The 23526-nt window shown below is 40.1% G+C and overlaps 13 protein-coding genes across 13 annotated transcripts in view; 11 read left to right on the top strand and 2 right to left on the bottom strand.

The window, feature by feature from the left end:
- SS1G_09332 (predicted protein) overlaps positions 1-940 on the top strand; it is a gene marked incomplete at both ends in the record, with an annotated part of 4439 nt that extends 3499 nt beyond the window's left edge. Inside the window, 2 exons of the mRNA XM_001589561.1 lie at positions 407-525; positions 689-940. Coding sequence (XP_001589611.1) covers positions 407-525; positions 689-940 — 371 coding nt within the window. The remainder of the gene's footprint in view (positions 1-406; positions 526-688) is intronic.
- A 1283-nt stretch (positions 941-2223) lies between these two features.
- SS1G_09331 (predicted protein) lies at positions 2224-2916 on the top strand (the record flags this gene model as incomplete). Its single annotated transcript, XM_001589560.1, has 1 exon — positions 2224-2916. The coding sequence occupies one exon, from the start codon at positions 2224-2226 to the stop codon at positions 2914-2916; it is 693 nt and encodes a 230-aa protein (XP_001589610.1).
- A 2983-nt stretch (positions 2917-5899) lies between these two features.
- Positions 5900-6449, bottom strand: SS1G_09330 (predicted protein; the record flags this gene model as incomplete). The annotated part of the gene is made up of 3 exons (XM_001589559.1): positions 5900-6116; positions 6261-6282; positions 6431-6449. 3 exons carry the CDS (start codon positions 6447-6449, stop codon positions 5900-5902), a joined length of 258 nt encoding a protein of 85 aa, XP_001589609.1.
- A 1454-nt stretch (positions 6450-7903) lies between these two features.
- On the top strand, positions 7904-8318 carry SS1G_09329 (hypothetical protein; the record flags this gene model as incomplete). The annotated part of the gene is made up of 2 exons (XM_001589558.1): positions 7904-8042; positions 8101-8318. The coding sequence occupies 2 exons, from the start codon at positions 7904-7906 to the stop codon at positions 8316-8318; spliced, it is 357 nt and encodes a 118-aa protein (XP_001589608.1).
- Positions 8319-9773: 1455 nt separating this feature from the next.
- On the bottom strand, positions 9774-9962 carry SS1G_09328 (hypothetical protein; the record flags this gene model as incomplete). Its single annotated transcript, XM_001589557.1, has 1 exon — positions 9774-9962. The coding sequence occupies one exon, from the start codon at positions 9960-9962 to the stop codon at positions 9774-9776; it is 189 nt and encodes a 62-aa protein (XP_001589607.1).
- Positions 9963-9990: 28 nt separating this feature from the next.
- Positions 9991-10104, top strand: SS1G_09327 (predicted protein; the record flags this gene model as incomplete). The annotated part of the gene is made up of 1 exon (XM_001589556.1): positions 9991-10104. The coding sequence occupies one exon, from the start codon at positions 9991-9993 to the stop codon at positions 10102-10104; it is 114 nt and encodes a 37-aa protein (XP_001589606.1).
- A 1810-nt stretch (positions 10105-11914) lies between these two features.
- Positions 11915-12895, top strand: SS1G_09326 (predicted protein; the record flags this gene model as incomplete). The annotated part of the gene is made up of 3 exons (XM_001589555.1): positions 11915-12105; positions 12164-12388; positions 12451-12895. 3 exons carry the CDS (start codon positions 11915-11917, stop codon positions 12893-12895), a joined length of 861 nt encoding a protein of 286 aa, XP_001589605.1.
- Positions 12896-14218: 1323 nt separating this feature from the next.
- On the top strand, positions 14219-14479 carry SS1G_09325 (predicted protein; the record flags this gene model as incomplete). Its single annotated transcript, XM_001589554.1, has 2 exons — positions 14219-14221; positions 14333-14479. 2 exons carry the CDS (start codon positions 14219-14221, stop codon positions 14477-14479), a joined length of 150 nt encoding a protein of 49 aa, XP_001589604.1.
- A 621-nt stretch (positions 14480-15100) lies between these two features.
- On the top strand, positions 15101-18005 carry SS1G_09324 (hypothetical protein; the record flags this gene model as incomplete). The annotated part of the gene is made up of 4 exons (XM_001589553.1): positions 15101-15176; positions 15308-15427; positions 15526-16849; positions 16910-18005. 4 exons carry the CDS (start codon positions 15101-15103, stop codon positions 18003-18005), a joined length of 2616 nt encoding a protein of 871 aa, XP_001589603.1.
- A 524-nt stretch (positions 18006-18529) lies between these two features.
- SS1G_09323 (hypothetical protein) lies at positions 18530-19207 on the top strand (the record flags this gene model as incomplete). The annotated part of the gene is made up of 2 exons (XM_001589552.1): positions 18530-18859; positions 18953-19207. 2 exons carry the CDS (start codon positions 18530-18532, stop codon positions 19205-19207), a joined length of 585 nt encoding a protein of 194 aa, XP_001589602.1.
- A 1737-nt stretch (positions 19208-20944) lies between these two features.
- Positions 20945-21163, top strand: SS1G_09322 (predicted protein; the record flags this gene model as incomplete). Its single annotated transcript, XM_001589551.1, has 1 exon — positions 20945-21163. One exon carries the CDS (start codon positions 20945-20947, stop codon positions 21161-21163), a length of 219 nt encoding a protein of 72 aa, XP_001589601.1.
- Positions 21164-22104: 941 nt separating this feature from the next.
- On the top strand, positions 22105-22896 carry SS1G_09321 (hypothetical protein; the record flags this gene model as incomplete). The annotated part of the gene is made up of 1 exon (XM_001589550.1): positions 22105-22896. The coding sequence occupies one exon, from the start codon at positions 22105-22107 to the stop codon at positions 22894-22896; it is 792 nt and encodes a 263-aa protein (XP_001589600.1).
- A 354-nt stretch (positions 22897-23250) lies between these two features.
- On the top strand, positions 23251-23463 carry SS1G_09320 (hypothetical protein; the record flags this gene model as incomplete). The annotated part of the gene is made up of 1 exon (XM_001589549.1): positions 23251-23463. The coding sequence occupies one exon, from the start codon at positions 23251-23253 to the stop codon at positions 23461-23463; it is 213 nt and encodes a 70-aa protein (XP_001589599.1).
- Between the last annotated feature and the right edge of the window lie 63 nt (positions 23464-23526).

Here is a 23526-nt window from a genome sequence, read left to right as displayed (position 1 = left end):
GTATGGCACCGGCGCGATATAGAGATATGCATATGTGTGGAGTGTGGGGGGAAGGGAGAGGAAAGGGCGGAGAACGGGAAAAAGAAAGGGGCTCTTAGGGGTCGCTCTTATTCGCTTCACGGGGCATACCGGGTTTTCCTGGGACATGGTTTTTAAACCCCTTTTTAGTATATACAGTTGCGCGAGAAAATAGTAATGCTATGTATGATTATGATATTGTTGTATATGATATATTATATATAAGTATTGTAGATGCTGTCTGTGTTTTGTTTTGTATTGTGTTGTATTGTGTTGTATTTTTTATGGGTTTTGAGGTTTGGTGTTTGAATATTTGAATGATTGAATGATTGAGGTTTTCGGAAATTTTTAAGCGGTCATTTATTGGTTGAAGGGTTTGGGGGAATAGAGAGAGGGTGGAAGGTGGAAGGGATGGTGGAAGGTGGAAGGTGGAAGGAATGGTGGAAGGTGGGAGGAATGGCGAGGATATTGTTTTCTTATTTTTTTTTGGATCTTTTACTGTACGGAGTATACGGTTGAATATTTTTGAGGGGTTTTTATTTATGATTTGTTATCTATACATCCCAGTGGATAATACAGGTTTCTCTACTATCAATACCTCTTTCGCGTTTATATCGTGCAGATCCGTTCAAACTTCATTGAAATTTGATGTTGCTCTTGTGATTTATAGTTGCGGTATAATATAATCTTACAAGCTTTTATATCTCTCTCCTCGCGTCGTCATGATTGTGATCGTGAGGGTGATGGTGATGGTGCAAAAGAGATGTTTAGTTTAGTTTGGTTTGATAATATCTTGAAAATAAAGATGTTGGAAGAGAACTATAGTGGTTTCGGAGTGGATGATGAAGGCTGGATATGCGTTATTCTTTCTGCAAAGTTTCAGATTTTCTCTTTTTTGAAAAAAAGGGAGAATGCCGGTTGAAGAGGCAGGCCGGAAGCCATATTATTGCGTGGGAAAATTATGGGCGTGATGACAAATTTTTAGTGGTGGTCATTTTGTATGATTTTGTTGAAGGGTTTATTCTTTGGATTGTAATCTTCTGTTGATGATGAGTGCTTTGCTGGCTTGGACGAATCTTCCAACCCGAGAGAACTGTGGAACCTGTAAGGGAAGAATAGTCATTGAAGGGTAGAGGATAGTGTACGGTGACATTACTTTGGTCATGAAGCATCAAAAAGTTTCGCAAGCTTTAAACGTGTCTAGCAAAGATTTAAAGCTCTACAGCATCGTATACCTCTACCTATGTCGAGTGCTCAAGTGGACGCACAGTCGTTCAATATGCATGAGATCCCCAACTCGAAGAAAAGGGGTTCTAATCCAGGAATCACTAAAATAATTTTCAGTTGTTTTATGGAAGCTTCGAGCGCAGAATAGAAGCCTCGGTGAATGAAAAATAAGTTATGCAATTACTTCGCGTAGGGCTGAAAAGTTATGTTCGAATTGACCTTATTTTGTTGCGTGACTGTTGTCGAGCTTCTCAACCATCTCCAGTCACGTATTGATTATAGCGTGATTTGATATCTACAATGATTTGGTATTTACGATGATTCAATATCCACGATGATTCAAAGTATTCGCAACCCGAAATTCAATGGAATGAAACATCTTGCAGTGGGATATGACTGATAAAGCTTATCGAGTGCACATTTCCACTTCAATATTCACCAAGTTGATGACTAACTCTGGTTCGAGTGTCCCAAAATGTGTTGTTCCCCTACTCATAATGATAATAATACTCCAGTTACGCGTTGATAGCATTATTTACTTGACTCCTTGATTAAATAAACCTCAAATTACATCAAAGTTATGTGGACATAGGGTATTATGATAAAGCCCGCCCATCAGTATTCTGTTTTTGTGTCATGTATCAACTTATAAAACCATTTCATATGAAAATTATCTACGATACTACAATAACGATGGTTTATCTGGGAATTAAAACTTTATTTAATGGCTGAACGGAGCTCAAGGGTACTCTCAAGTGGGTATAAATAGGTTGCTCTTTCCCCCTCTGATTCCTGGTTTTTTTTTTTCAACTTCAAAAGAAACCTCTAAGTACGCAACATTATCACTTCCAAAGACAAAAAATACATCTTTATCTTCACCAATAATTCAACGGATCTTCAACATTCCCCTACTCTCACCCCACCATTCCTCTACTCTTACATCACAATTCCCCTACTGTCACTTCAACAATCCCAGTCATGAGTGCTAGTATGTTACCGCCACCTCCGAAGACTGAGCACAGCAAGGACGATGATTATCTTAGACAACAATGGGCCAATCATCTAAACACCCAGTATGAGAATTATGAGGCAGCCAAAGCTGGAGAAGACGCCGTTGTAGAGAGGATTGTGGTTAGAGCCGGCAACGGCAGAAACACAAACAAAGAAGAGATTGAAAAAACTTATGAAATCATCAGACGTCGTGTCGATCCAACTTCTCTCAAGGCGACCGTTGAACAGGAATACATAGTGGCTGAAGCTCAGAAGTGCTTCCATAAGTGGGGAGTAACCAAGCCCAGAGAAGCTTGGGGTTTTCAGCACGAGGCATCTGTAGGACAAAAAACTCTCATTGATGATATTGTTAGCAGGTACGGCGAAAAATATAAGGAGCTGTCTGCTATTGGAAGCGTTTATCTGCTGTACAAGAGGCCTTTTCCTGAAGCCGAAGATTTTTTAGTGCGTAAATGGATGAGCTTTTGGGAAAGCGGCTTCAGCCTCGAATTGGAACGTCGTAAGAAACGCGATCAGGTAGTAGAGGATATCACGTACTGTTTCGGTGTCGTCAGGAATGAGGCGGATATCAAAAGATGGTATTTAGAACACGCGAAGGCAGAAGGGTTCACAAACTACCCCGTAAAACCCCATCCGCTCGTTGATGCACGTCGCCTCTAGTTGCGCTGAAAACGTTTAAGATTGGGAGCGAGAGTTGGTAAGTGGAACACGAATATTTCCTTTGCTTCTCGTATCTGACATGAGCTAACCATATCAGTACTAGTTAGAACGGCACCTAACAAAGCTTCGACATGGCAGTGAGGGAGTATTTGGGACTTCCTCCGCAATGATATTCTTTTGTCAAGTCTTTATCGTTACTTTCGGAGTACTTCTATACGTCTGATATAGTTAGCTTCCATTGTATACATCGTTGGTTAGGCATTGAGTGCTTGGACTGGTTTCTCTCATTAGATCCCGTTGGGTTTCAGGGAAGCTTTTCAATTTTTGACTTAGATTTAGACGTTAGGACAGAAGTTCATTGTTCGAATGAGATTTAGATATTGTCCGGTAATATTCAATTCCAGTTTGAATATATAGATGCTGCACATTTCATTCTTTTGTTTGTACTTAAAAAGTAGGCTGGAAAAGTAACAAAAACCTATTCGATACAAGATCGCATCTAACAAGAAATTTTATGTCCTCTGTCTTCCATGTCATATAAGACGTGAAATAATTGAAATAGGTAAAAGAATATCAAAAACTTCTGTATGGAAAGATCTAATTCAGTATGGGGTTGAGCAAAAGGTATTTTCTACCTGGCTACCCTATAAATACTTCGAATGCTAGATTATCTACAAGTATATAATATACGAGATCATATTTTTGGTGGAAGCTATTGATCCAAAAATGTTATGACCAGATCATCGTTGACTCACATGATTATGATTACATGACTTTTTCATTACATATCGCATGAAATTACTTATAAATTACTTATAAATTACTTCAAGTTCGGATGATAATACCGAATGGCTGTATAATATTCACCCCTAAAATAACCTAATATCTAACAGTATTCTCGGAAAATCCTTTCGAAAACCCTTTATAGGATAAAATAATCCACCTTATAGAGGTCAAATATCCCGCGGAGGGTACAGATGCCTGGCCCAAGAATTCCAATACCATGCATATAATTTTCGTCATCCGGGTGCATTCTGATAGATATATTGAAGAATATTCACGGGTGATCCAGAGTTCCCGTTAACAATCTGACTGGAAGTATCCCATTGGCAACTAAGAAGCATTTTTGCCAGAATTGGATAATTGATTTTAAGATAGGAATAATGATCAACTCCCACTCACCTCTTGAAATTGGCATAACAAAGCATCCTGCAGACAAATTATATCTGCCGGCCAAGAGTCCTTTGCACCCATATTTCTCAAAATCAATCTCATCAATAAAATTCATCTTCCACATTTACTGAGCTACGAGCTATTTATAACAATACGTGGTAGAGCCGCCTCGTTAATCTTTGACAGGAACAACTATCTTCAAGTAAACATACGTATCATTCCTAGCCCCATAACTCAGCAAGCAATTAATTTTTATCTTATACCCACCTTCATTCTCAAATGCTGCATCGATGGCAGTATGAAGATTCAAAGCCAGGGGTATAGAGAATCTGTCTGTACTCGAATATGTGACGCTGTAAGCAGATGCGTGACGAATCTGCCTTACTAAAACCCAGCAAAACTGAGAGTACAATTTATTTAGATGACAGAGATTGGCGTTTTGGAACTATTATATGCATAGCAGAGGGGAGGATATAGATTTGAATTGACTGAAACATTTACCGAACTCTTTCTGATAGCGCAAATGGAGAGGTCTTGAGAGTTTGTGGGGGTAGGGGTGATCTGTGTTGGAGGAATCCCAGGTTGAGCAATTGTTGTTGCTGAAGAACAGAGGGAGTAGAAGAGCTAAGCGGATAACCATGATTTTGTGGTTCAGATAAAAATTTTAACCAAATATGATGGTTGTATATCTACAGTCCTCCACAGATATGGCCCGATCTATATCAGGAAATTCGAAAACAAGCGTCCACCACACTCAAGCACGAGCTAGGTAGACACTGAGCTAATTGTGGCGTAATTAGTGCAAGATTTTATTGGGATGAGGAAGTCAATCTTGAAGCCGTGGGTATTCACTAACTGCATGAAGTAACAAGAAATGAATTTCAAAAGATTCTATAAAGAATGTTATGCACGCTTTGGAAGTTAAGAAGAAAGATAATCACTTCAATTTCAGTTGGTCACAATAATGAGCAGTTGGTATATACCAACAGCTCTGACATAGGAGTTTAACCCTTAACTCCAGTTTCTTCGTAACTCTAAAGGTGTCACTGCTTGCTTGGCTTAGGAAACACATCACAGTTGTCCGACAACAAAACTATAGCGCAATGAGTAACAGAAACTCGTTTCATCAATGTTTTTGCTCTACTTTCCATTCTTAATTCTGATTCTCGATTGCCCAAAATACATTAAATCTATTCATTTGTCCTCAAAAACACTTCAAGTAGTCATGCCATCTCGCGATTGATACTCCCAGTTGATAGCTTCACCATCAGGACATCATGACTTTAACTGTAATATTTAATGAATTAAATCAAAATCGTTTAAGGTGATATACTAGTGATGCAAAAGAAGATTAAAGACGGCTGACAATAGGCCCGCAGCGTTCGTACCAATTTTGCAAGACGTAAGGAAAGTACATATTTATGACACTGAATTGCAATACGGAATTATAGATATCTCAGAAATACTCTTCAGTTGTAGGTGAAAATAACTTGAAAGTAAAAACTTCAAACCTAAAGCATACAGAAATGAATTTTCGCAAAGAAAACAGATTATTCTTCTACTGCCCAATGCTGTTTCCAATCACAGTATCCGTATAATTTGACGTCAAAGTCTTTGGACTTCTACTCTTTATGATCAGTCTATCGCCCCGGGCCGGATTTGCTTTTGGATCGGTAGACACAAGATACGCGGAATAATACTTCACGGTTGTCACCATTGAAGGTTGATCATTGTTAAGTAAGCTTTCAATCTATGTGTTTCGGGCAATATAACAGTTCCATATTGTGACACATAGTAAATCTGCCTGAGATCAAAAGATATATTCCATGATGAAATTCTGCCCTTCAATGACGAGAATTTTCCAATTCGAAAGTAGCTTTCCACGCTGGCCATTTTCCAAAGATACTGATGTGTAACTTATTTGAGGATCTCGGAACACTTCTGTAATTTTACTATCTTCGAGTGGTGAATGATGGCCACTCAATAGTCTGATGTGCTTCCAAAGGCTCATGACGATAGTTAATGGGCTGAAATAGGTAATAGCTACCCGGTAGGTAAACACAGCTGAACCCGCCTAGACAGGCAAGGTGAAGATCGATTATGAATGCAAGAATAATTTCGATCATGTCCATACTCTGTATGTTCAGTTCTAGCCTGTTAAGGTTGCTCACCAGTTCAATTTGCCATAGAATTCTGGTATTGTATTCAGATGAGGCAAAAACACAAAAAGTAGATTCGGCAACGGGCATCACCATGCCACACACACACAACAAAAATGTATCTCTTTGAGAAATTTTTGACATTCAAATGGGATTATTGGTCTGATGAAAGCCCTCCATACTAATTTCTGAAATTGCCATCTTGGTAGTTTTTGAAGATTTTCTTCTTGACGCCGCTTCGTGTTTATCGGGTTATGCAGTCTTCTTGATTGATATACAGCATTGGCGAACCAATCTGTGAGTCCGGGGATAGCTCCAATCACTGGAACGGCTTTACATCCCGGAAAAGAAGTTGAATCATTAATCAAGCTAGAAGATCAATTTCAGGGATGGTCAAGACTTCTGATATGGCTAGTCCAGTGCCATCATAAATCCTCATCTTGTTCTTTTAGAAAGCCCTATGGGTTATGTCATCCTCTTTAGCAATCCAAAAAGCATTGAATTTGCAAATGCAATTAGTGATGACATTTTGACAGCCGAGAGATCGACTAGTCAGGAAGGTGGTTCTTCCTCTTTGGGCGGAATATTCTGAATCGACGGTGTTTTAATAGAATCCGTTCGTTTTTATTTCTATTATCAATTGTCCGATATATGCAGCAGCGGCCATGAGATTGTATCGTCCTGGTTTCATTCTTGCTTTTCCGGATCGGAAGGGAGCGTAGGATAAGGCCAATGCCATGAGTAAGGGCTATCTTTGAGTCAATGGTGCTAAGTTCTTTCCTTGCCATTAACAACCCACCGGATCGATATGCTAGGTAATATTCGTTAGGCTAGGGGTTTTAGGTGAGACTAAACGATCATTACCAAGATTGCCGGTCCAGTAAACAGCATTTCAAGAACGTTATAAAATCCTCAACAATACATTATTTGCCAATGTTACAAGCTCTGTTACATTGTAACAATAAGATACAACTGCAAGCATATTTGTAACACCCTTGGAAACTGTCTCCGGCAGTACAGCTATTGCATCATGATCATATTCATGCGCAATATGAGAGTCATTCTCAGACATTCTCACAAGGTACAGGAAATGAGGTATCACTTCAACCTCGATAAATTAGGAAGAAATGGAATCAGATGTACTCATTGACTCGACTATGTAACAAGACCAAGAGCTGTCTCGATCTCGGCGACTCAGACACAATAACTTTACATGTATGAGTAAGCATCGTGGATTTTCTTGCCAAATCAAGGAGAAAAGGAAGAAAAGAATTAATCCGGTGATTTTGTTGACAATTTCGCGTCGGACTCGATGTTCTTAAGAATCTTGATTGTTAATAGCGGAGGGGACTAGATTGGAAATTACTCGAGTAGCGGTTCACCAGTTCAGTATTTCTCCGCAGAAGTGGGGTTAGTGCGTGTTAAATGGTGGGGTTGCCAGATATTTCATCATACCTCCACTTCGAGGGGTGATGGTAAATTGATAGCTTGACACTAACCAACCAGTATTAATTCTTCCCCTCCCCCACGTTAAAGATGCCACATCCCACATCTTGTTGAAGTTTGTTCTTGTTCTTCAATTTATCACTGTTAATTATAAAGGAAGCAATAACTTAACCAACAACATACCACCAACATAATCAAACAAAACCGCAATGGCAGACACAAGATTTAAGCTCAATACCGGGGCCGAGATTCCAGCTTTAGGACTCGGTACATGGCAATCTGAGCCCGGAGAGGTTGCGAAAGCCGTTGCTTACGCATTATCGATTGGATATAAGCATATTGACTGCGGTAATTTCTCCTTTAAATCCTAATATTTCGGGAATCAATCGCTAACAGAATGGCGCAGCATATGTTTACGGAAACGAAGATGAAGTAGGACAAGGTCTCAAGGAAGCTTTCGCATCCGGAATCAAGAGAGAAGATATCTTCATCACCACGAAATTATGGTGCACATATCATACACGGGTTGAGGAGGCTCTCGATAAGAGTTTAAAGAGCTTGGGCTTGGACTATGTCGATTTATATTTGATGCATTGGCCCGTTCCCATGAATCCAAACGGTTAGAATATTTTTCCCGCCAATATTAATTACCCCTTCATTCTTCTCGGGTAATAAATTCTAACACTTCAGTTCCTAGGAAACCACGAAAAGTTCCCCAAACATCCTGATGGCTCTCGCGATCTTCAAACAGATTGGTCCCACACTCAAACATGGCAAGAACTCGAGAAAGTCTCCAAAACCGGCAAGACCAAGGCCATTGGAGTTTCGAATTACAGTGTGAAAAATTTGGAGGAGTTATTCTCAAAAGCTACCATTACTCCAGCCGTCAACCAAATTGAGAATCACCCTTCATTGCCACAACAAGAGATTTACGATTTGTGCAAGTCAAAGGGAATTCATATCACAGCTTACAGTCCTCTTGGAAGTACTGGAAGTCCGTTGTTCACTGCCGCTCCAATCGTTGAGGTTGCCAAGAAGAGGGATGTCCCACCTGCTTCAGTCTTGCTCAGCTATCATGGTAAAATCTCCTCTTCAATACAGTCTTTTCCGCGCGAGGTATGCTAACGAACGACAGTCGCTCGAGGAAGTTCTGTTCTCGCAAAGTCCGTCACTCCAGATAGAATCAAGGCAAACATGAACATTGTGAAGTTGGATGATGCAGACATGAAGATCCTTAATGATTACTCGGATGACCTGAAGAAGAATGGAAAACTTATGCGATATGTATTCCCAGCATTTGGTGTTGACTTGGGATTCCCAGATAGAAAGCCTTAGAGGACGAAACTGAGCCAGTGTTGAAAAAGTTTTCTTATGGTGTGCGATGGATAGAAGATAATGGATCCATTAATCGAAGTTATAGAGCTTAGATATACAGTAGATAGAGACTAAAATATAATGGACACCAATTGATAAAGTGGAAATCGGGAGCTCACCTGGTTAAGACCCATTGCTTGCTCGAAATTGTGCATGCTGTACAAGCAAGACTCATCACCGAAGTAGTTTCTCTGTTTTCTTAGCCTTAATCTTCTTCACAAACCTCTGCCATCCACCCGCCGCGTTTCGTCTTTCCACAGCAGCCAGCAATGTCTCCGCCAAGATTTGCTTGCTTGATCTCGACGACTCAATGACCATACTTGGCTCTGTGGCATATCTACTGCCTTGAGTGTATTGAAAGTTGACCTACAGAATTTCAATTTTATATATATATCAATACAAGACCTGCAACTCACTGTCTCTATTAACTCACAAGGGCACCCCACATGAGATACTGTCTAGCCCAAGTTCAGGCCAAGCTCAATCCCTTAATCTCACTATTCTTGAAGAGGAATAATCAAGTTTTGGAAGCAGGACTTCATATCTCGGGTTGTGAGCCCTCTCCATAGCTGGATATAGAACTTGAATATGGTTTCTGTGTTTGAAGTTCTGATCGATGTTCTAACTTATCGTGGCGTGGAAGCTGATCGAATGCAAAATATTGAAATATCATTCTATAATGTATAGAACGGTTCGAAAATTAGTTTAGTATCGAATTCTCCATGTACAGGTCAAAGAGAGAATTGATTGATGTAAGGTTATTAAAAAACCTGGAAGACCTAACCCTAATATGGAGGAAGGAATTCCGATGCCTAGATTATGTATAACTTGAAGCTCAGATGCATAAGGCCCGAGTATTTGGGTCAAAAACCATGCACACTTTTGACTTGGCATGATTGAAGGATTTATTTATGGAGTATAGATGATTTATCGGGTCGGGCTTAGGGGGGTGGAGAAGGGTGGAGATGAGAGTTTGGAGGCTGAGTTTATTGGTACTGGCGTTGATGTTAATTTGGTTGGTTATGATATGACATAGTTTGGGGATGTAATGGATGGAATGGGATAGGCTCGTTTTGTGTATGAGAGTACAGAATGTACAGTGTATCTGGATCTTGAGGGTGGTTGGAGATAGATAGATCGGTGCATTGATGCTAGAATGCTTCGGATCGAATATAAATAGTGGTTTTTTGTCTAAGAGCTGTCGGCCATTATAGCATGCATGCTATCAGCATTACACCAAAACTTAAATCATTATAAAAGAAGCCGATGATGAAACAAATCCGAAAAAATATCTTTGCGGATATCCTAGACAACCGTTAGACAACCGTTAGATCGGGTTCCGGGCAATGGTGCAAACGAAACAGATGGAGAAGCTTTGAGGATATATGGAGTATAACCTTACTTACGTACTGCTGAGCCGCAATAGCTGCGTGGCCGCTGTAGAGCGATTCACTAATTATTAAAAAGCTTATTAAGTGGTGATCCAATTTCGATGCCAGGGCGAGCAACAAATATATGGTATATTATCATTTTAGTTGTATAATTACTAAGGTTGTAGCTAACACACGATAGACTATATATGGCCAGGTGCGGAAACAAATGTGTATAGGTTATCCCACGTGATATACAGAACCAAGCAAACGACCTCAACAACAAACCCCGCAGTCAGTCAGCCTCATGAAAAATCTAATATGTAGTCTAATAATCAGCTGTAACCTTAGCCCTTAGCTTACAGCAAAAACCAGCCCTGAAAATGCAGTTTCGAGATATTCTAGAAATCACAACATCTATGTATGTATGTATGTATGTCATACCGACTTTTCCATATTGGAAATTCACTCCGTAGAACCAGGAATCAAATCCTCTATCGCGTGGACGAAAGAAAGGTGGGGATATGCCAAGAGACTGTAGCTTAGATTGACTTTAGGATAATGAATGCCCTATCTATTTTAAGAATAACCTATCTAAGCTTCTTGACATCAAGGCCATGACAGCAGTGCGGGGTTCTGTCAATTTTTACTCTATACATAGGCATTTTTCACGTCAGGTCAAAGTTGAACGGGGAAAGTTTTCGGAATACTAAGGTTAGGTAGGTATGGATGTATGTAGGTAGGTATGTATAGCTAGCCCGTAATATTATCTAGTAAATACCTAACCTACCTAGATAATCCAAGCAAACAATAGATTGTACAAGAGCCTCCATAATTCCCCACCAAACGCCAAACCTCGTAGATAGACCTATCCTATCCCATCCTATCCCATAACTAAGAAATATCTAACAAATGAGGCTCTGGTAGGCTATGCTTGATACATAAGGTTATGCATATGATAAGGTTACATCTACATATTTTGTATTTGCTGATGCGTTGTTAGCTTACTTGTCTTTTGCGAGTTTCTTCTACTTGCGGAATAACCTTAAATGTATATGTCAGATTATGATGGAGGGGTATAGGATAGGCAGCACGTGGTTTGGAGGGGCGGGGGTTATTGGATGGTTCGGTAGGAGTTAGAGGGTTTTGAATGGGGTGTTTTGTTGTGCGGGTAGTTAGCTACAGGTAGGTAGGTAGGTGGTTGTTGATTAAGTAGTGCTTGAGGTACCTGGGTATGTAGGTACATAGATAGGTATTCTTTTGGGGGCGGAGCTTGTTGCACACAGCCTTTTTTTTTAGTTTCCCTTGCTTCGATGTTTTTTTATCGTTGATTGATCTTCTTGTATATTTAGAGTTTTGTTCTTTTGTTCTTTTTGAGAGGTTCTTTTCGAGGTGTTCCTTAAAGCTCCATATATTTTCTTATCGTCGGATACCTAGGTATAAATAGATGTATATCAGTTGTTGATCATCGATATCATGGCTAATGAACATCCCTATGCTCCTTGGAGGAGAATGATTTTAGTACCTTGCTGGATCATCCAAATTCTACTTTCGGGCTTTACTTTGGTTATTATTTCCATTGTTGTTGCTCGGTTTATGCGCGATGATTCTGGAGATGGTGGTGGTGATGATGATGATTATAATGGTGATTTTAAAACAAGCTTTGGGTAAATATATCTATTCTGAGTGTTGTTTCCTGGTATGAGTACTGACGGATTTTGACAGTATCGCATGGTTTTACATTGTATTCTCCAGCATATACATCATCCTTACTATTACAGAAATTGTCCTCATGTTGAGACATAAATTAAAACCCATTATCTTCTTCAACATGAATGTCCTCAAAAGTACAAGTTGGACAGTCTTATTCATCATCAGCTGTTGGAACTCTTTTGGTCTTTTTAAGATAATGCCGAACTCTGTTGGCTTAATCTTCCACATCATATTACTGTATGTCCAATTCCCCCTTCACTGACCTATATATCGAGCACAAACTAACCAATCCTCCACAGCCTCGCTTTCTACATCCCCCTAACCCATGGCTTCCTAATCATGTACCGCAACCATAAAGCTGCAAAATACGAACTCGTCAATTTCAAACACGTCAGCTACGATTCCACCACCGAGCCATTCCCCGACACATTCCCCCAAATCTACAAAGCCTTTACTACGGTAGAAACCGCCGATCTCGAGGCGAATAATCAAACCACTGAGCGCCCTCGACGACTCAGTTACAATCATATCAGAGACACCAGATTCGACACATATAAACAAACTCGAAGAAGTTTCTCAGATCCAAATGTTATGCGGAGTATGACTGCTAGTCCCCCCGGATTTGGTGCTTTGACCCCTGTTACTCGGAATAGGAGTGGTACGTGGAGTTTACCGATACCGCGGGTGGTAGTAAATGATTATGATGCGCTTTCAGAGGCGAATATGAGATCTGAATTTAGATAGAAAAAAAGTGTATTTGGGTGGGCGGCGTTTGGGAACATTCCAGGTATAAATTTTTGTGCCGGGGGATTCGGTCTATGTTTAAGCATCTGTCTTGCTTCTATGTACATATTGTATGGGTGCATCTGGGGAAATATATCAGTATCTTTTTTTGCAATACCATTCAGGTTAATACAGGGACTATGGAATACCATGATTTACGAATTAAGATTGATGCTAAGTTGCAATGCCTCATATCTATACTTTGCTCCGTGTGTCCAAGTGCATCGAAAGTTAGCCATGAGAATGGCATGTTAAATGCATGAAATATAATTTCCCATTTTCTCGAGGTAGTCTAGAGCTACCCTAGACTTGCAAACCACGAAACGGTCATTCTCAAATTACAGCTTGTTAATACAAAATTTACTCTTCCTGATTGCTCAAGCCCATTCAAACATCAAAACTGTGAACTCACCTCGCCCCTTCATCTTCCCTTGTAGACGAACCCCACCAAATGTTCTCGAAACATTTAGACATTACCAAGCCCGCTACAGTACGCCTGTACTTTTCTTAAAAAATTGGGGTATACCTCCATAGACCTGGGTATCAAGTATCGTATGATGTCAAATACTACCATCTAACAAAACTAACAAACGTATCTGCCTTTCATCCCAACGATTCTCCAGTTCATGATACTTGCTAAAATACCGAAATTAAATAAAACACGGCTGCTGTCCTTCATTTCTATCCCAGGAGAGGCTAATCATCGTATGAACTGTACATCGGCATCGCTTTTCAAACAAAGTAATTCAGTGCACCATGGTAAACCCGAAGTTCATGTACCCCGCACTTGCCGGAGAATAGAGCAATATATCTTTTGCGTGCATTAGTAAGTTTTCTACCAAAATGTAGAAATTTTAGTAATGACAGGAACTTTCGCCGCTCGTTGAGATTCTAGATTGAGCGAGGCGCCCGGCTCATTTCAATTTTTCCTCGTGGGTTGGGATAATACTCATGGTAGGAGTAGTCTTTGCTTCCACCTTTCCATTTCTTCAAAAATGCCAAAATCTCTGGTGAGAGCAAATTGACCCCGCTTATAAAGAAGGCTCACCAGCTTGATATACTCGATCAAACGTAGTGTGCTGGCGCCAGACTGCGAGAAAATTGCCGCATAAAGGTTGGGTATTTTCGATGCATAGATAATGATGAGGCCATGACTACAGCACGTCATGCATTGTGTTTTTCCTACCTCTGCTACCTAAAATCGGATCTGGAGGCCTCGAGAACGGAAATTGTTTTGTGGAAAGGTTGGCGTATAATCAACCTCCGATGCAGATGAATTCATCAATGGTAAGTTTGGGAGAGGACTTGGAATCGAGAATATTTAGTAGCTTTTTTTCTGCTCCGTATAAGGGCTGCTCCGTGGATTTATGGCCGTGCTGAGACGCACTGCAGGTACAGACAGGTACAGACGGGTATAGGAGAGTGGTGGAGTTGGGCGGATATGTGGCGAGCGGGAGTGATGAGGATAGAGGGATTGGAGGGAATGGAAAAGAACTAAAAGAGAGAAGAGCGGAGACTAAAGAAGGGGAAAATATGGAAGAATAGAGAAAGGACGAGGTGTTTGGCAGATGGGAGTAGGAATATATTTGTTCCGATGAGGGTCTCTAGAAATACGCGAAGGAGGTTGGGGATCTACAGATTTAAGGTTGCAAGGAGAACAGGAGGGGAACGATAATGGGAATTTGATTGTATTGATGCGGAATCATGAGGGGTATGAAATTGGAGTCTAGAACCTTTGTAGATGGTTAGAAATTGTGTTCAAATAATGATTGCTGAATAGATAGAAAGATCTTTCATTTGCCATCGTGATAAGATATTGACGATGGACGACGATCCGCGATAAGGTCACAAAGCGCTTGTAGACCTGAAGAATATAAAGCATTTTCTCTTTTCTCTTCAAGCTTTGATTGTAGTATTGTGTAGTCTTTGGAAGGAAGGATGTAGATATTGCTTGGTATCACTTCGTACACGACTCTATAGCCAGTGTAACATAACATCCAAAACATCTTAATTGAAGCACAGATCACAACAGATGCACCTGCAGCTCCACTTGCTGGAAGCGAGACCAGAAATCCCACCCGACGCCCTGCTAATGCCCAATTGACCCCATCTTCGTACATTAGTGCCACTGAAACGTATCTCCATTCAATTGATCAATATGGAAAAATGGCTGGAGACCATCTGGACATCGCACATAAAACGTATTTTGATAGGTGCTCTGAGTTACCATGTATTGTCATTTGTGAGGCGAAATAGACGCTTTCCCAGCCACCTTTTCGCGCAAACCCTGTACGAAAATCGAAAAACTTCACGGCGGCGACCCAACACCAACATCCAGCCATCTTTTTCAACCGGCCACTTTTTAACTGATAGATGCTTGTTTCGCGCAGAAACCTTGGAGATGCATTCCTCAATTAAGGGCTTATGTTATTATTGGTGGAGTTGCTTACAAGAAGATGAATCTTGAAACTTTGGATTTGCGGAGAGTTAACCGTGAGTTGAGTCTTAGGTTCACTGTTCTATTCTCTTCACCTACATTCTGACTTTTCGCTTCTTTATCTTCTTTTTACTAACATAGACCTTGTACATAGACTCGCGACCACAGTTGCAACAAGTGCGAACCTCAAAGTTAATTAGCGGTGTGGATGTGCGGTACGGGGAAAACACACCTTCAGTAGAATCGAGTAGTTCGGATGCAGCTACGGTGACACGGTGGGCTACCCCTCCATCTCAACTCCGTACTCCACAGAGAAGCTACGAGAACCTGGGAGATTCGACAGAGGCGCCTTTGATTAGGGCAAGTGATTGGGAGGCTTCACATCAGAGATACAACAATACTATGTTTCAATTTGATGAACAGCAGATAGGGAATATGGAAACTGAAGCTTTGAGGAAACAGACAAGGATTTCGGATCAGGCCGATGACGAAAGTCCACCGACTCCTAACACTGACGATACGCCATTTATTCGATTTGCGATTGATCAATTGACGAGAGATGAAGAGGCCAGGCGAGAAGCAAGAAGGACTCAACAATTAGAGCAAGGTCAACTACCGACCGATTCGCAGAGTTCGGAGGATTATCCTGTGGAGAGACTTATTGCAGATGATAATCGATATGTTCCTCAACGACCGACGAGAGCAGAACTGGCACTCATCAGAAAACATCGCTCTACACCGGGACCTGGACGATTATTAGGCCTCAATGCCACACAACCTCCCTCAACTCCCCCTACACAAGAAGAGGATAGAATACCCATAAGAGCACCTCCAATACCTCAAACACATCAAACACCTCACGACGATAACGATGTCGAAATATTTATCCCCACACAACCTCCTCTAAACACCAAACGATACCTAGAGCTGAGATTTTTACCCACGATTTTACGACCTTTTTCTTTACTAGCGCTTATTACATTATGTCTTCTCATGACTGCAGCGATTATGTTTTGCGCGATTTACTCGAATTACCACGAAGGTCTTTATTCGTGGAATACCGGCGTTTATGGCATTAGATATTTTATCTTTGGATTTTTACCCCAAATTTTGGGCGCGTGCATATTTTTATATGTTCAGTATCTGATGGCTGCCATCACGAGAATCATGCCATATACATTAATGGCGATGGAAGATGCAGAGCCTAGAACCAACGCGTTGTTCCTGAAAGCTTTTCCAATACATATGCTTTGGCCGAGATGGGATGGCCCTATGATGATTGACATTGGGGTATTATGTTTATGGTTATCTGTTTTTACGATTCCTCTTCAGGGATGTTTGTTCTCTGTTATATTGGTGGATGGACATTGGAAATGGACTGCTGTTCAAGGGATCGCGTGGACTTTGGTTGCGATCTACATATCGATGTGTATGGGATTGGTTCTTATTGGGGCCTTTTTCTTTCATCGAACAACTGGGTTAGTGTGGGATCCTCGATCATTAGCTGATCTGATCGCGTTATTGCCTCGCAGCAATAGTCTCAGAGACTACCCAGGAACCGAGACTATGAAGTCGAAACAAGAAATTAGAACTAAGCTAGCCGATCGAAGTGATCGATTGGGTTACTGGAAAACCCCTAGTCCTACACAGGGTATATTTTATTCGATAGGAGAAACAGGTGCACCGATAAGACGATACACATTGGAAAGTGGAAAAGCCGAGAGGAAAACTAGCAATGAGAGCGCTACGCATGATTTGGAGGAAAATCACCCATTTCTTCATGATACCGCTACCCGATTTCGATATATCCCATGGTTCCTGCGCGATACATTCGTAGTACTATGGTGCGTCACAGCATTTTTCCTCTTGCTGGCATTGATCATTATATCATTCCTTCCATCGACAGCCATTCGCCATGGATTTTTACCCTTGGTCGCTGCTGGTCCGAATGGATCTGGATATTCCACAGCAAATTTCTTGTACAGTTTCATCCCATCTCTAATTGGGATGATTCTATACCTCCTATTTCAACCCCTCGACATGAGTCTTCGAAAACTTCAACCCTGGGCTGAATTAGCCAACCCTGACGGTTCTCCTGCGTCTAAATCTCTCCTACTTGACTACACAGCCGCTCACCCAATCCAAAGCAGCATCGCCGCCCTCGGAAATGGTCATTTCCGCGTCGCCTGGTTTTCGCTCGCATCCTTTTTATTCATCATCCTCCCCATTCTCGCAGGCGGAATATTCTTCCCCTTAACCACCGCCTCGAACGAAGTGCGCATGCTTCCTAATCTCCCTTCCTTCTACATTTGTCTCGCATTCCTTATTATCTATTTCCTCACTCTTCTGCTCCTCCTCCCCAATCGACGAGCAATGCATTTACCACATCCCGTGGATTGTCTAGCTGAAATCATCAGTTTTGTGCACTCGAGTAATGTTCTAGATGATGCGGCGTTTAGTGCTCCTAGGTCGAAAACAGATTTAGTGACGAGATTGGTTAGTACGTCGGCTCATTTTAAGGGGGAGGAAGCAAAATATGTGTTGGGGGTTGGAATGGGAAGGGGTGGGAAGGAAGTATTGGGAATTGAGAGGTTAGGGAGGAGAGGGGGTGATCAGGTTATGGTTATGGGATAGGATGGATGGATGGGTGGATAGGAATTGGAATGGGAATCGGAATTGGAATTGGAATAGGATGGTGGGTGGAAATTTGATGGCTTATGGTTTATGGTTTATGATTTACTTTTTAATGATTATACGAATGCTTGATAAAGCTAATGTGATAGATAAAATGGATTGGTCTTTTGCTTTGAACGAATTGGAATCGGAATGAGGATGAGGATGTAAATGAGAATGAGATTGAAAATCTCAACGTGAACGTCAATCGCACGCAGTGTCTGGGATTGGAAGCCTAAGATTATCTGGGAAGTGTAGTTGATTATCAGGTTTTTGTGTCACAATAGGGAATATATAATATAGATGATAATAGGGCTACATTTAATATAGAATTAAACCTTACTCTTTTATATTTAAAGATAAATTAGTTTTATATAAATTATTATTAACGTGGTTTATCAGCGAGTCGCCACTATCAGCGAGTCACCACTTTTTCAATATCTTTTATCATTCAATTTCAAGACGCGATATTTCAACGAATTATTATGGAAATACAATCAAAAGAGGCCAGAATAATCTTAGCTATTGAAGCTATTCAAAAATCAAAAAATCTTACAGTTGGAAAGGCTGCGAAAATCTACAAAGTCCCTCGAACTACATTACGAGATAGAATGGGCGATCGAATTCACAGAATGGAAACTCGAGCAAATAATCTTAATTTGATTGAAAAAGAAGAAGAGGTGCTTATTCAGTATATTATCGATATAGATGAAAGAGGATTTGCATCTAAATTAAGTGGTGTAGAAGATATAGCGAATTATATTCTCGAATCAAGAGATGCGAAGAGAGTTGGAAAGCTCTGGGCTTATCGATTCGTAAAGTATTGTACAAAATTAAAGATGCATTTTAGTTGTGTTTATGACTTTCAAAGAGCTCTTTGTGAAGATCCTAAGTTTATTAAAGAGTAGTTTGGATTGGTATCGAATATACAGGCGAAATATAGTATTCAAGATTGCGATTTCTACAACTTCGACGAAACCGGCTTTATGATGGGTATAATATGCTCTGGAATAATTGTAATTAGTTCTGAAAGAAATGGCAGAAGTAAGGCAATACAATTAGGCAATCGAGAATGGGCTACGGCAATTATATGTGGTAATGGAGAGGGTGAAACTATACCTCCATTTCTGATAGTTCAAGAACAAGTTCATCTTTTCAATTAATATACCGAAACCGATTTTCCTGCGGATTGAGCTATTAAACCTACTTCTAATAAATAGACGAATAATAAGACAAATTTAGAATGATTAAAGTACTTCGATAAATATACTAATCAACGAAGAAAGGGCAAATATCGAATATTAGTATTGAATGAGTATGAAAGTTATGAATCGATATCTTTCCAATCATATTGCAAGTCAAATAACATTATATATGTAAAGTTACTATCGCATTCAAGTTATTTAACTCAATCATTTGATGTTGGATGTTTTAGCGTACTCAAACGTTCATATAGTTATCAAATTGATGAGTTTATCAAGGTATATATCAATTATATTTCTAAGATTGAATTCTTTATAGCTTTCAAAGCTGTATATCAACAATCGATTATAATTCAGAATATGAAAGCTGGCTTTCAAGGAGCAGGACTAATATTATTTGATCCTCAAGCTGTGCTTTCGAAATTAGATATTCGAATTCGCACACCTACCCCTCCATCGATCCTTTTGGAATCTGCCAACTCTTGGGTCTCTCAAACACCTCACAATCCAACTGAAGCTCTTTTACAATCAATTTTAATAAAATCTCGAATTGTTCAACATCAATCAAGCTCTCCTATACCTATATTCGAAACTGTAATTGCATTAGCTAAGAGTATAGAACGATTAGTTTATGAGAATACACTTTTAAATACAGAGATTTGTATGCTTCACACGCAACAAATTTTGAAGAAAAATTATTTTTCGAAATACACCCTTTTTATATATCATTTGCACTAAACAAATCAGCATCAATCGAACGCAATTGTCCCCAAAGAAATTGAACCAGTAGTTGTTGTGATACTGTCGTCGACGTCCAAAACACGTGAAACCACGCTAAAACGCGTGAAATTTTCACCCCCTTCATCAATGACGGGGACCACTCAATCGAACTTCCCAAAAGTGATCTTAGGCACTCCATGCCAAGTGAACCACACTGAACAAACCCATGAAAGAAGCAATAGTCCGTCATTCATCCTCTCCAGTCCTACCCCCTCCTAACCCTTCAACTTTCAAACTCAATGCAATACCTTGAGCTCTGATGATCCATTCAAATCACTAATCAATCGCCCAACGCTCCAATTCAATAATAAACGAAGACGACAACCCAGCCACTCAGAACCCCGTATCAACTCACCAAAAGAAGCTATCCAAAAAGCTAGAAGTCTACTCATTCTAGCTGCCTCCCTGGAAGAGGATATCGAAGAACAATCGAAAGTCCTAGACTTAATCGAAATATTTCGTGAATATCTTGAAAAAGGAAAACTCACAAAAGCCTCAAATATCATCACATCACAAATCTCCCATCTAGAAAATGCTACCAAACGGATCGAAAAGCAAGTCAACCACCTTTCAAACCTTCCCAATTATACAATCCCCCCTACAATAAACACCCCTGGAACCAAAGCCAACTATGCCACTATCACAAAAACCTCAGGAGAATAGAACCTAATTACAAAGGGAAAACCCACAAAACAGAAAACTACAGAACAAAAGGAAGAAGCCTCAAGCAAACGACTAATCCTCATCAAACCCCTTATTTATCAATCATATTCTTTTATATCATTAAATACAAGGAACAAAGTCAACGAAGCCTTCAAGAAAGCAGGAATCAATGGACCAATCATCTCAGCTATCACTACTACAAGGAACGGCAATTTTATATTAATCACTAACAGCTCTTTCAATGCATAATTCCTGATGGAAAAGAAGGAAATCTGGGACAAAATCCTTGATGCCGAAAGAATACAAATCGATAAACCCTGGTATAAAGTCATCATTCACAAAATCCCAATTCAGGAATTCTCAGGTCTGAAAGGTATAGACCTAATCAAAGAGGAAGTCAATACCTTCAACTCAGGGCTCAGTATTATGAGTACTCCTTACTGGCTTACTAATGCCTCCAAAAGAGCCAAATAACAAAACAAAGTAATAATCATTACATTTGCTACACAAAAAGAAACAGATATAATTATCTAGAAAAGGCTATATATTGCAGGCATTAGTGTTAGAATGGAAAGATTCTATTCATCTATTTCTTTATCCTAATATAACAGATACCAGGGATTCGGTTATAACGAATTATATTGCAAAAAACCTCCAGCTTACGGACTTTGCAGTAATAATCATACTACAGTCGGTCATTTCTGTATAATCTGCCAAGCAAAAAGCAAACCATATCAATATCTAAATGTCAAATGTATTAATTATAAAGGAGAACACAAAGCCAACTCGAAAATATACGAAGTATATCTATCAATTATCAAGAAATCCAACTAATGCTATACAACAATATTCGCATTCTTCAAATCAATCTAAACAAAAGCCCTTAAGCAACCGAAAGTACTCTCCAACTTGCTTTAGAACTCAAAATTGATCTCATAGTCATTCAAGAACCCTGGATCCTCTCGAATCCTGAGAAAGACTTCTTCTCAACCAGATCTATTGCCCACTCCAGCTTCTCTCAACTCCTCCCAAATAATCCTTCGAACCTATATCCCCGAACTATAATCTATATTTCAAAAGGATTCAAACCGCTAATAACCCTAGCTCCCAACTCCCCTAATGATCCAGATATTCAAATCATTGATATCACTCAAGGAAAACATACAATACAACTCATCAATATCTACAATGAAGCGGATCAAGCCAAAGAAAAAGGCCACACCATCGAAAGATGCCTTTACAATACCCCTCTTACTCATCACACCATCCTCGTAGGAGATTTCAACTCCCATCACCCTTGGTGGGACCCCTTCTCTAACAAAAGCTCAAATGCCGACCTACTCACCGAATGTTTTGAGGATCACAATCTCATTCTATTTAACGAACCAGGCACGAGCACCTTTTATCGAACAAATATGACAAATCCAAGTGTCTTAGACCTTACTTTAGCCACAGATTCAGTATCTCCCTATATCACTGATTGGCAAGTCCTCCCGGATCTTGGATCAGATCACTTAAGCATTCTCTTTGAAGTAAAGGGCACTTTATCCCGTACAACGAATATAGCTCAGCCAGCAAGATTCAATACAAAACTTGCGGATTGGGAAAAATTCGCGAATACCCTCAAATCGAAAATATCGATATCAACTACCTTAAATTCGAGTGAATACCTTAATATCGCTACCTCAGAATCCAACTCTCTTGATTCCCTTCTCGACAAGAGCCAATACATACAAGTATTGGATGAAGCTGCAAAAGAATTCACCCGAATAATCACTTATTCGGCTGAAACCAGTATACCGAGAATCAAGTCCACAAAAAGAGCTAAACCCTGGTGGTCCCCAGAGCTGAAAGCCCTTCGAAAACGACTCTCTAATGCATTTGAGAACGCCAAGATTTACCCGGAAGACGATATGTTCAAGAAAATCTACCAGTCAGCCAGGAATCATTACTTCCAAGCTATTAAAACAGCAAAGAAAAACCATTGGAATGAGTTCCTTGAAAAAGAGGATACCCAATCCATATTCAAGGCAATGTCATACACAAAAGATATACAAACCGAACGAATCCCGAATATTCGATCCAATCCCTCTAAACTAGAAAATTCTTTCGAGGGAAAATGCTCTGCATTTAGATCGACCCTATTTCCTCCTCCTCCATTCACCCCACCGCCCAATTGGGAAAGCTATAAACAATCTAAGAAATAGGAATGGCCTGATCTTACAGAGAGCGAACTCCTAAACGCGTGCTCTGCAAAAATCAAAGGAAAGACCCCTGGCCCCGATGGGATCACTCAAGATATCATTATTCACGCGTACAAAGCAATACCAAAAGCATTCTTCACCCTCTTCAGTCATCTTATCAATCTTGGTTACTATCCTTCTTGCTGGAAACAAGCTACTGGAGCGATACTCAAGAAACCTTCAAAACCAGACTACTCGGTCCCAAAAGCTTATAGAGTTATCGCCCTACTAAATTGCCTTGGCAAAATAAGTGAAAGAATTCTGGCTCAAAGGCTTAGCTACTTAGCGGAGACTACGCAATTACTTCATTACTCTCAAATGGGTGGAAAGCAAAAGAAATCAGCCATCGATACAGCAATCTTACTCACTACCGAAATCGAAAGAAATTCAAGATCCAAGAAGAAAACCTCAACTCTCTTTCTGGATGTTAAAGGCGCCTTTGATCATATATTGTTGACCTCCTGGGATCTTGGCAGCATATGCATATATAGTACATATGCATATAAGGAGCAAACAAAACTCAACTTTTAATTCATTCTTTCCTTTTTGGTATACTGTTTGTTTGCTTTCAATATTTTGATTTCAAAGCACTTT

This window comes from Sclerotinia sclerotiorum, genomic scaffold (genome assembly GCF_000146945.2).
Source record: "Sclerotinia sclerotiorum 1980 UF-70 scaffold_13 genomic scaffold, whole genome shotgun sequence".
NCBI classification, from domain to species: domain Eukaryota; kingdom Fungi; phylum Ascomycota; class Leotiomycetes; order Helotiales; family Sclerotiniaceae; genus Sclerotinia; species Sclerotinia sclerotiorum.
This window is presented reverse-complemented; position numbering and strand designations above follow the sequence as displayed.